Below are 13051 nucleotides of genomic sequence, written 5' to 3' on the forward strand. Positions count from 1 at the left end.
TGGATGTCTTCTTTGGAAAAATGTCTGTTCATGTCGTCTGTCCATTTCTTGATTGGATCATTTGTTCTTTGGATGTTGAGTTTGATAAGTTCTTTATAGATTTTGGATACTAGCCCTTTATCTGATATGTCATTTGCAAATATTTTCTCCCATTCTGTCGGTTGTTTTTTGGTTTTATTGACTATTTCTTTTGCTGTGCAAAAGCTTTTTATCTTGATGAAATCCCAATAGTTCAGTTTTGCCCTTCCTTCCCTTGCCTTTGGCGATGTTTCTAGGAAGAAGTTGCTGCGGCTGAGGTCGAAGAGGTTGATGCCTGGGTTCTCCTTTAGGATTTTGATGGACTCCTGTCTCACGTTTAGGTCTTTCAACCATTTGGAGTCTATTTTTGTGTGTGGTGTAAGGAAATGGTCCAGTTTCATTCTTCTGCATGGGGCTGTCCAATTTTCCCAACACCATTTGTTGAAGAGACTGTCTTTTTTCCATTGGACATTCCTTCCTGCTTTGTCAAAGATTAGTTGACCATAGAGTTGAGGGTCCATTTCTGGGCTCTCTATTCTGTTCCACTGATCTATGTGTCTGTTTTTGTGCCAGTACCATACTGTCTTGATGACAGCTTTGTAATAGAGCTGGAAGTCCAGAATTGTGATGCCGCCAGCTTTGCTTTTCTTTTTCAACATTCCTCTGGCTATTCAGGGTCTCTTCTGGTTCCATACAAATTTTAGGATTATTTGTTCCATTTCTTTGAAAAAAGTGGATGGTATTTTGATGGGAATTGCATTGAATGTGTAGATTGCTCTAGGTAGCATTGACTTCTTCACAATGTTTTTCTTCCAGTCCATGAGCATGGAACGTTTTTCCATTTCTTTTTGTCTTCCTCAATTTCTATCATGTGTATTTTATAGTTTTCTGAGTACAGATCCTTTGCCTCTTTGGTTAAATTTATTCCTAGGTATCTTATGGTTTTGGGTGCAATTGTAAATGGGATCGACTCCTTCATTTGTCTCTCTTCTGTCTTGTTGTTGGTGTGTAGGAATGCCACTGATTTCTGTGCATTGATTTTATATCCTGCCACTTTCCTGAATTCCTGTATGATTTCTAGCAGTTTTGGGGTGGAGTCTTTTGGGTTTTCCACATACAGTATCATATCATCTGCAAAGAGTGAGAGTTTGACTTCCTCTTTGCTGATTTTGATGCCTTTGATTTCTTTTTGTTGTCGGATTGCTGTGGCTAGTCCTTCTAATACTATGTTAAATAGCAGTGGTGAGAGTGGACATCCCTGCCGCGTTCCTAACCTTAGGGGAAAAGCTCTCAGCTTTTCCCCATTGAGAATGATATTCGCTGTAGGTTTTTCATAGATGGCTTTTATGATATTGAGGTATGTACCCTCTATCCCTATACTCTGAAGAGTTTTGATCAAGAAAGGATGCTGCACTTTGTCAAATGCTTTTTCTGCATCTATTGAGAGGATCATATGATTCCTGTTCTTTCTTTTGTTAATATGTTGTATGACGTTGATTGATTTGCAGATGTTGAACCAACCTTGCAGCCCAGGGATAAATCCCACTTGGTCATGGTGAATAATCCTTTTAATGTACTGTTGGATCCTATTGGCTAGTATTTTGGTAAGAATATTTGCATCCATGTTCATCAAGGATATTGGTCTGTAATTCTCCTTTTTGATGGGGTCTTTGTCTGGTTTTGGGATCAAGGTAATGCTGGCCTCATAAAATCAGTTTGGAAGTTTTCCTTCCATTTCTAGTTTTTGGAACAGTTTCAGGAGAATAGGTATTAATTCTTCTTTAAATGTTTGGTAGAATTCCCCTGGGAAGCCATCTGGCCCTGGGCTTTTGTTTGTTGGGAGATTTTTGATGACTGCTTCAATTTCCTTACTGGTTATAGGTCTGTTGAGGTTTTCTATTTCTTCCTGTTTCAGTTTTGGTAGTTGATACATCTCTAGGAATGCACCCATTTCTTCCAGGTTATCTAATTTGCTGGCATAGAGTTGCTCATAATATGTTCTTATAATTGTATTTCTTTGGTGTTGGTTGTGATCTCTCCTTTTTCATTCATGATTTTATTGATTTGGATCCTTTCTCTTTCCTTTTTGATCAGTCTGGCCAGGGGTTTATCAATCTTGTTAATTCTTTCAAAGAACCAGCTCCTAGTTTCGTTGATCTGTTCTACTGTTCTTTTGGTTTCTAGTTCATTGATTTCTGCTCTGATCTTTATTATTTCTCTTCTGCTGGGTTTAGGCTTTATTTGCTGTTCTTTCTCCAGTTCCTTTAGGTGTAGGGTTAGGTTGTGTATTTGAGACCTTTCTTGTTTCTTGAGAAAGGCTTCTATTGCTATATACTTTCCTCTTAGGACCGCCTTTGGTGTATCCCAAAGATTTTGAACAGTTGTGTTTTCATTTTCATTGGTTTCCATGAATTTTTTAAATTCTTCTTTAATTTCCTGGTTGACCCATTCATTCTTTAGTAGGATGCTCTTTAGCCTCCACGTATTTGAGTTCTTTCCGACTTTCCTGTTGTGATTGAGTTCTAGTTTCAATGCACTGTGGTCTGAAAATATGCAGGGAATAATCCCAGTCTTTTGGTAGCGGTTGAGACCTGATTTGTGATCTAGGATGTGATCTATTCTGGAGAATGTTCCATGGGCACTAGAGAAGAATGTGTATTTCGTTGCTTTGGGATGGAATGTTCTGAATATATCTGTGAAGTCCATTTAGTCCAGTGTGTCATTTAAAGTCTTTATTTCCTTGTTGATATTTTACTTAGATGATCTGTCCATTTCAGTGAGGGGGGTGATAAGTCCCCCACTATTATTGTATTGTTGTCAGTGTGTTTCTTTGCTTTTGTTATTAATTGCCTTATATAATTGGCATGGTAAATGGTTTTCCACCCCTTTACTTTCAATGTGGGGGTGTCTTTGAGTCTAAAATGAGTCTCTTGCAGACAGCATATCAATGGGTCTTGTTTTTTAATCCAATCTGATAGCCTGTGTCTTTTGATTGGGGCATTTAGCCCATTACATTCAGGGTAACTATTGAAAGATATGAATTTAGTGCCACTGTATTGCCTGTAAGGTGACTGTTACTGTATATTGTCTGTGTTCCTTTCTGGTCTATGCTGCTTTTAGGCTCTCTCTTTGCTTAGAGGACCCCTTTCAATATTTCTTGGAGGGCTGGTTTCGTGTTTGCAAATTCCTTTAGTTTTTGTTTGTCCTGGAAGCTTTTTATCTCTCCTTCTATTTTCAATGACAGCCTAGCTGGATATAGTATTCTTGGCTGCATATTTTTCTCATTTAGTGCTCTGAAGATATCATGCCAGTCCTTTCTGGCCTGCCAGGTCTCTGTGGATAGGTCTGTTGCCAATCTAATGTTTCTACCTTTATAGGTTACATATCTCTTCTCCTGAACTGCCTTCAAGATTTTCTCTTTGTCTCTGAGACTCGTAAGTTTTACTATTAGATGTCGGGGTGTTGACCTATTTTATTGATTTTGAGGGGGGTTCTCTGTGCCTCTTGGATTTTGATGCCTGTTTCCTTCCCCACATTAGGGAAGTTCTCTGCTATAATTTGTTCCAATATACCTTCTGCCCCTCTCTCTCTTTCTTCTTCCGTGATCCCAATTATTTTAATGTTGTTTCGTCTTATGGTATCGCTTATCTCTTGAATTCTGCCCTCGTGATCCAGTAGTTGTTTCTCTCTCTTTTTCTCAGCCTCTTTATTTTCCATCATTTGGTCTTCTATATCGCTGATTCTCTCTTCTGCCTCATTTGTCCTACCAGTTAGTGCCCCCATTTTTGATTGCACCTCATTAGTAGCCTTTTTGATTTCGATTTGGTTAGATTTTAGTTCTTTTATTTCTCCAGGAAGGGTGTCTCTAATAACTACCATGCTTTTTTCAAGCCCAGCTAGTATCTTTAAAATCACGATTCTGAACTCTAGGTCCAACATCGTACTAATGTCCATATTGAGTAGGTCCCTGGCAGACAGTACTACCTCTTGTTCTTTTTGCTGAGGTGATTTCTTTTGTCTTGTCATTTTGTCCAGAGAATAGATGAATGAGAGAACAAAATGCTAACAGGTTAACAACGTCCCCAGAAAATATACTCTAAACAAATAAGAAAAGACTTGAAACCAGGGGAAAAGAAAGGGAAAGAAAGAAAAAAGAAAAAGATAAAAACAAACAAAAACAGAACAAAAAACAATATGATCAGGCTAGTGCATAGATCAGTGCCACACACTAGATTTTGGGTGTATTTTGGTCTGTTAGAAGATGGTGCCTCCTAAAATTGTAAAGAAAGAAAGACTTACATATGTATAAAATAAGGGTTGATACAATGAAGGGATGGAAGATGACTGTAAAGATGAAAATTATAAAAGATTTTATAAAAGGAATTGATAAGTTGTTTGAAAAAAGAAAGAAGAAGATTTAAAAAAAAAAAAAAGGGGGGGAGAGAATGTGATCAGGCAGGAGACTAGAACAAAGCCATGCATTAGAGATTTAGGGTATATTTTGATCTGTTAGAAGAAACTGTATCTCAAAATTTTAAAGAGTGAACAACATATATATATATATATATATATGCCAAAAATAAGGGTAATTACTATGAAGGGATAGAATATGACTCTAAAAATGAAACAAAAAATGTTTTTTTTAAAGGGATTGATAAGATGTTGGTTGAAAAAGAGAAAAAGAAAAATAAAAAAAAAAAGTTAAAAAAATTAACTTTGAAAACTAATGAATCATGGTAAAAAAAACCATGAATTCTATGTGCAGTATTCCCCTAGTGCTGGAGTTCTCCCGTTTTCCTTGATGGGTAAACTTGGTCTTGGCTGGCTGTTCATGCTGATCTTCTGGGGGAGGGGCCTGTTGCCGTGGTTCCCAAATGTCTTTGCCCGAGGCGGAATTGCCCCGCCCTGTGAGTCCGGGCTAGGTAATGTGCTCGGGTTTGCTCTCCAGAGCTTTTGTTCCCTGCATGCTCTCGGTACAGCTTTGGAGAATGAGAGTGAAAATGGCGGCCTCCCAATCTCCGCCTGGAGTAGCCGAAAACTCGGGGCCCCGCTCCTCAGTGCACCCCCAGAGAAAAGCAGTCAATCACTCCCGTCTCCCCGGTCTCACTCCGTGCTCATCCTGCCTGTGACTGAGCGTTTCTATCTCTGGCACCAGACCCCATGTGGAGTCTCCAAACCCAGCAGATCCCTGCAGTGCGCTCCCACACCGCTCCTCCCAGGGGAGGAAGGGGAGTCTCCCTGGTTCTGCTGCTTGTTGGGTCCCTGCTGGAGGAGCAGTGGCCCAACTGGGCCGCGGATCACAGTTTATGGTCACCCCTAGCTGACCGCCCACGCCTCGGCTCCGTCTCTGCAGCCAGCTTCCCCCCTCCCATACCTGGGAGCTCTGCCGCACTCAGGCACCCCCGGTCTTTCTGTGACCCCGAGGGTCCTGAGATCACACTGTCCCGCAAGGTTTCTACCTCCCGCTTAGCCACTGGAGTGACGTCCCTCAGTGGAGACGCCTTCTAAAAGTTCCAATTTTGTGCTCCGCGGCTCTATCACTTGCCAGAATCGGTGGAGGCCCCCTCCCCCACTGTCTATCCTCCTGACTATCACCTCGGATTCACTTCTCGGCATGTACTACCTTCCAGTAAGTGGTCGCTTCTCTGTTCAGAGAGTTGTTGCTACTCTCTTCTTCGATCTCCTGTTGAGTTCGTAGGTGTTCAGAATGGTTTGATCCCCGTTCAGCTGAATTCCTGAGACCAGAAGAAATCCAGGTCTCCTACTCCTCCGCCAACTTGCTCCGCCTCTTTCTAGTCATTTTCTTAATAGTGTCTCTTGATGGACTATGGACTCTGAGGAACAAACTGAGGGTTTTAGAGGGGAGGGGGTGGGGAGGATGGGTTAGCCCTATGATGGATATTAAGGAGGGCACGTACTGCATGGAGCACTAGGTGTTATGTGAAAACAATGAATCGTGGATCACTACATCAAAAACTAATGATGTATTGTATGGTGACTAACATAACATAATACAATAAAATTTAAAAAAATATATAAAAAACTTCTTCCACGGGTTGGGGGGGGATAGTGGCTCTTGATGAGTAGAAGATCAATTTTGATGAAGTCCGGTTTGTCAGTGTTTTTCTTTTATGGTCAGTACTTTCAGGGTTTTGCTCAGAAAAATCTTTGCCTACATCAAGTCCATAAAGATAATCTTCTATACTTCATACTTTGCCTTTTACCTGAAGGTCTATATAATCAATTTTGAGTTATGTTTTGTGTATGGTGTGAGGTAAGGGTTTACATCTTTTTTTCCCTGGGATCTAATTGTTCCAGAACAATTGATTGAAAAGCTTTCTTAGCTCATTGAATTGCTTTTATATTTTGTTAAAACTTAATTGAGTATATAAGCAGGAATATATAACTTACTTGTTCCTATCCTTAGGGGAAAAGTTTTACATTGATTTTTGAATGTTAAACCAACTTTGCATTTCTGAGATGAATTCTTCTTAATCGTGATCCTTCATCCTTTTAATATATTGCTGAATTTGAGTGGCTAATTTTTTAAAAATATTTTTTCTATTTATATTCATGTGCAATATTGGTCATTAGTTTTCTTTTAATGTCTTTGAATTGTTTGGGGATCTGGTTTTGCTGTGCTTATTAAGTGTGCAAGATTGTTATTATTTTACTTATTTGATAGAATTTACTAGTGATACCATTTGGGTCTAAGTTTTCTTCATGGTCTGCTTTTTAAATATTAATTCAACTTCATTAATAAATGTAAAACTCTTCGGATTTTTATTTCTTCTTGGGTCTGTTGGATCTATGGTGATATTTCCTCTTTTATTCTTGATACTGATAACTTGTGTTTTCTCTTTCTCTTTTTTCTTTATAAGCCAGGTAGAGATTTGTTGATATAATTGGTCTTTTCAAAGAACCAACATTTGGTTTTATTGATATCCTCTGTGCTTCTTTATTTTGTATTTTTTGGTTTCTGTTATATTTTATTTCTTTTTTTCTGCTGACTTTGGGTTTAATTTCCTCTTCTTTTTCTAGCCTCTGTATTGGAAGCTTACATCATTGACTTTAAACTTTTATTCTTTTCTAATATAAGTATATAGAGTTATAAAGTTTCCCCTAAGCAATGCTTCAGTTGCCTCCAAAGCATATTTAGAAATGTCTTAATTATCATTTCATTAAAAATATTTTCTAATTTAGCTGCTAGCTTGCTTTGACCTTGATTAATTTGCAGTGTGTTGCTTAACTTCCAAGTATTTGGAGATTTTCCAGATATCTTTTTGTTACTGGTTTCTATTTTAATTCTATTGTGTTTATAGATTATTCTCTGTATAATTTAATTTCTTTCAATTTTTTTGAAACTTTTTATGGCCTAATAAATGTTCTTAGTAAATGTTCCTTTGACAAGTGAAAAGAGTATATATTTTAGAGTTGATGGTTGTAGTGTTCTATAAATAACCAATAAGGGCAATTTAGTTGATCCTGCTATTCAGAGTTTCTAGGTAATTTCTAAATTTTTGTGTGCTTTTGGTACCAAATACTGATACAGTAGTGTTGAACTCCCTTTATGATTTTATATTCATCTACTTGTCCCTTTAATTCTTTAGTTTTTGCTTCATATATTGTGAAGTTTTCCGATTTGGTAAATATATATTTAGTATTGCTTTTTCTTCTTGATGAATTGACCATGCTATCATGTAAAAAAAAAAGTCTTTTATCTATAATACTCCTTGCCCTGGAGTGTATTTTGTCGGATAATAATATAGACATTCAGCTTTCTTATAAGTAGTGTTGGTATGTCTTCCCAACTTTAATATATCATGTTTTTTAATTTAAATGGCATCTAAAGATATATAGCATATGGTTGCATTTTGCTTTCTGTTTTTAATTCAGTCTGAGAATTTCTGCCATTGATTGGTGTTTTTAGCCCATTTACATGATTACTGATGTTTTAAAATTTTATCTGTGATTTTGATATTTTTGTCTACTATGAATTACCATGTCTTTCATGTAAGAACCTTACAAAAGTTTATTTCCATTTGTCCTTCCTGTGTGCTATTTTTTCTATGCATTTTACTTTTACATGTTGTTTTCCTTTTGAGTCAATTATTTTAAGTAAATTAAGAAACAAGAGCAAAGTAATTTTATATTTACCCATACATTTACAATTTCTTATACTCTTGTACAGGTGTTATGTGTGTTGTGTGTGTATGTATCTGTGTACTTACCTGGTATCATTTCTCTTCAGCCTGAATAACTTTACTGTTTTTTGTTTTGTTTTGTTTTTGAGTATAGTTGACACACAATGTTATTTTAATTTCAAGTGTGCAACATAGTGATTCAATAAGTTTATACATTATGCTGTGTTCACTACAAGTGTAGCTGCTATCTGTCCCCATGCGTTGCTATTACAATATCAGTGATTATAATCCTTATACTGTGGCTTTTATCCCCATGACTTATGCATTCCATAACTGAAACCCCTTCACCTATTTTGCCTAACCCTCCACCCCACTCTCCTTTGGCAACCACCGGTTTGTTCTCTGTATTTATGGTCTGATTCTGCTTTTTGTTTGTTCTTTTTTTTCCCATATATGAGTGGAATAATATGGTATTTGTCTTTCTCAGTCTGACCTATTTCACTTAGCCTAATACCTTCTAGGTCCATCCATGTTGTTACAAATGGCATCGTTACCCCATCCTTTTTTATGGCTGTATAATCCTCCTGTGTGTGTGCATGCGTGCACATGCACACACACACACACACACACACACACACACACACCCCACATCTTCCTTATCCATTCATCTGTGGATGGACACTTAGATTGCTTCCATATCTTGGCTACTGTAAATAATGCTACAATAAACATAGGGGTGCATGTATCTTTCTGAATTAGTGTTTGTTTTCATTTTCTTTGGGTAAATACCTAATAGTGGAATTAGTGGATCATATGGTATTTCTATTTTTAATTTTTTTAGGAATCTCCGTACTGTTTTCCACAGTAGATGTACCAGTTTACATTCCCACCAACAGTGTACAAGGGTTCCTTTTCCTCCACATTTTCACTAACACTTGTTAACTTCTTATCTTTTTTATTTTAGCCATTCTAACAGGTGTAAGGTAATAGCTCACCTTTGATATTTGCCCAGGAATGTTCAGAGCTCTTTATTCATGAAAGTCAAAATCTGAAAAAAAGAAACACAAATGTCCCAAAAAAATGAATTTAAGGATATATGTTGAATAAACAAATTTTACCATATTTACATAATGGAATACTACTCATAATAAAAAAGCACTATTGATACATGCTACAACATGGAATTAATCTCAAAACATTGTGTTAAGTGAAATAAAAAACACAAAAGATACATATTGTGTGATTCCATTTATATGATGTTCTAGGTAAAGCTAAACTAACTGAAAGTGATCAGAACAGTGGCTAGTTTAGGGAAGAAGGCTGTGCAGAAATTGGCTAGAAGAGAGCATGAGGGAACTTTTAGATGATGGAAATATTCCATATCTTAGAGGGGTCTGGGTTATACAGCTTGTATGCATTTGTCAAAATTAATTAAGCTATACATTTAAGATCTTTATATTTCTTTGAATGTAAGGTATACCTCAATAAAATATGATATTACTAATTAAAAAATCAATCTTATAATACCCTGTTATGATAGTTGCTAGGAGGTAGGTCTATTTCATGGCTATAGAAATATATAAAGCCAAAATATTTTATTGGAACTACTTAAATTTTGCAAACTCAGCCAGTGTAACCAACACTGCAGCACTGAAATCTTACATTATTTAAACTTGGGAAATTAAAATACAATTAATAATAACATAGAGGATCACCATAATTGTATTCAGGTACTGACACAGAAAGAACTTCCTGGTCACTACCCAAATGAATTTAATCTGATTGTGTTGTAGTGGACATTGGTAAAGCTATTTAAATTATGGCTGACTTTTTAAAAATGCTGTTGATAAGACTAAGAACTTGACATTATGGTGAACATATGAATGATGATTAATAGTTTTAAAAATTGGCCATTTTGTGAGAGAATAATTTGTGACATGTATGTTTTTGGTATAAAGTAATGGGAAGTTTTTTTTTTTTTTTTTTTGTCTAGGAGAAAGATACTGGCTCATATAAATGGGGCAAAGCTGTCCTTAGCAATCTCTACATCTAGAATGTAAATCTATTAGTACAGTTAGATTTATAAATAGGGAGGAATTCTAAGATATATAAAAAATCACTGCTCATTATAAGCCAACTGTAACAATACTGCTAAGTTTGTGTTCTGATCTGAATAAGTAAAACTGAGATGTAGCTTGTCAAGAAATTAACTGAGCACTTAAGTTTATTTCATTTTATTTTAATTAATTAATTTATTTTTAAAGACAATTACCAGTCTAGGTAGGTAAAAGACCAGTCTGGTTTGGCTGGAATTATGAGGGTTTCCTGGGGCATGAGACTAGGAGAAACAGGGTACCTTACTTCTAAGAGTGCTAAAAGATGAATTATTGCTTGTCCAATGAGTAGATGTTTGATAACAGTGATGTTTAATTTGTTGTTCTTCCTTATCTCTGTAGATCTTAAGTCTAGCTATATTTTAAGGTTCAATTTAAGTGCCACTTCTTTGTAATCTCTCTCTTTCTGATTTCACATAACACTTTATCTGTACCATTCTTGTTCCACTTAGTCCTTTAAAACATCTTTATCAGAGTTATCTATATACGAATTTTATCTCTGGCACTACATGGAAAGTTCTTTTAGGGCATGAGGTATAATTTATCTTTTATTCCCTATAGCTTCTAGCATGGTGCTCCACACTTATTTTATCAGAAAAGGTGTATTAAAAGGAATGAATGAGCCCACAAGTTAGGTAGATCATACTGATAGGATGAGATGCAGCAGTGTGTAATAGAAGGTAAAAAAAAAAAACAAAAAAACTACTGACATGAGTATGAGAAACCCAGCTTTTAGTCCTTGTTACCACTAGATATGTGATTTTGGACAGTTCCCTTAATATTGTGTGTGTGTGTGTGTGTATGCACATGCACGCTATAGTTTCTTTAGCCAAAATTGAAAGTTACAACTAGAACCCTCAGTGCTATCTAATGATGCTATTGAGCATTCACTGTTAGCTGCGTCATCCATGTTCTCCAGACCTAATCCAAATTTTCAACCACTCCTGTTGTCCTCTATACCATATAGCCTCTTCATTTTTGGTAGATCACAACTCCTACTCCACAAAGAAAATCCTCCTGCTGGAAGAACCTTCTTGACTCCACCCTCGTATATTGTTATACATTATAAGCAGTATACTGATTATTCCCTCTTGACACTCATGTTTAAATCTTTAAGAAGTGAACAACCATACTTATACATATTTGTAATTTGAAGTTTTATATATGCATTGCTTGATGAAAGTACAATGTTCTAGATCATTTTGTGGTTAATAGCTTTTGTGTTCTGGGACCCAAGTAAAAATAGATTGCTTTAAAACTACAATTAGTTGTTTTGTACTTAATATGCTTTTAAATGATTTTTATAGGAGAAAAGTTATTTGTAAAAAGTTTCCTGTTAATTTCTTTGAAAATATAACTGACAGCTCTTAAAAGAACAAATTCATCAGTGTTTTCAAAATTCACATTAAAATATGTAAAAATATTACTTTCATCAATTTTCAATTAAAATGTGATTATTATGCAGACTTTTATACATTTTTATAACCCAGTTTTCTGTTGTTTTTAGCTACTGATGCAAATGTGAAGAACGAAAGTCTTTCATCTGTGCAGCAGCTTGGCATTAAAATGACTGTCAGGTATATTATAGGGAAAAAATCCCATGTGCATTTCTAGAATTTGTTTTATCTTCCTGATATGTGCTTAATAGTATTTAACAACTGACTATTTTGTGTACTTTAAATGCAGAGTTTATCATTCAGAAAATAATAACTTTGTTTTGGGGATATTGGCACATGATTAATTACCTCTGCTGGTAAATCAGTTATAGTTCATTATCATTTCAGAGGCTAATTACAGTGCATTTAAGTCTCTATGACTACAGGTTTTTTCCAAAAAAAAAAAAATGCATTGTAAAAATCAGCACATTGGTAGCACAATCATGCCATTTTCTAAAATATAATAGATTTTAATTGTCAAACTATGGTGATGAGTACAAAAGTACCTTAAGGATAGACACTGAAGTTAAAAATGAATTAACCAATTATAGTAGTTTGAATTTTTAGTACTCAAATTGTAATTTTCAAAAGACATAAGCTAAACAGCAGACTGTGAATTAAGGAGTGAGTCTCCTCTCTTGCTTATTAAATGGGAATCTTAACAGTTCCATCCTACTTCAGTGGGTAATCTTTAGAATCAGTTATAAAAAAGATGCATATGGAAGCTTTTAAAATGACTATTTTTATAAATTCATAGCATTATAATGAAAAGTGTGATAGTAATTCTGGCTAATCCATCTGTATCGCATAAAGCATGTCACTCATTGTTTTGTGACCCTATATCTGCTTTTTATTTTGTAATGTCCAATTTCTATTCTGAAATGGAATCCATAGATAACATGAGCAAGCTAGTCACATATTTTTAAAATTCAATATAATGTCTTATTGGTAAGAAGTAAATGGAAAGTAATTTGTAATGAAATGTTTGTGCCCAACTACAGTATATGACATAGCTGTCAACCATATAGAATCATTGTGACTTTGGCAGCTGCAAATAGAGACTGATTGTGTCTTGGTGCTTCAAATACTGCTCGAGTTTTGCCACTGGCAAAGTGACTTTCCAAAATGGAGAACAAGTCTTAGGCTTCAAACAATGAAAGTACTGTCTTTCCCTGATTTACACATAGTTGCATTCAGTGTGTCATAAAAAATATAGAAAAAAATATGATCTTATATAAAACAGAATTGGTTTCAAATTATTATGAATAGCTTCTTCACCCATGCAAATAACAGGCAGGCCATTTGCAGGTGGTTGTGCAGGACTGTCCCACATCAAACC

The 13051-nt window shown here is 35.7% G+C and overlaps 1 protein-coding gene across 3 annotated transcripts in view; it reads left to right on the plus strand.

Annotated features, from left to right (window-relative positions):
* The window catches only part of TBC1D32 (TBC1 domain family member 32), a 197016-nt gene that overhangs the window by 155764 nt on the left and 28201 nt on the right, over positions 1-13051 (plus strand). For all 3 annotated transcript variants that reach the window (XM_027600953.1, XM_027600954.1, XM_027600955.1), the window contains one exon: positions 11784-11853. In XM_027600953.1, the coding sequence (XP_027456754.1) occupies positions 11784-11853 (70 nt within the window). The remainder of the gene's footprint in view (positions 1-11783; positions 11854-13051) is intronic.

This window comes from Zalophus californianus, chromosome 7 (genome assembly GCF_009762305.2).
Source record: "Zalophus californianus isolate mZalCal1 chromosome 7, mZalCal1.pri.v2, whole genome shotgun sequence".
Classification (NCBI taxonomy): Eukaryota; Metazoa; Chordata; class Mammalia; order Carnivora; family Otariidae; genus Zalophus; species Zalophus californianus.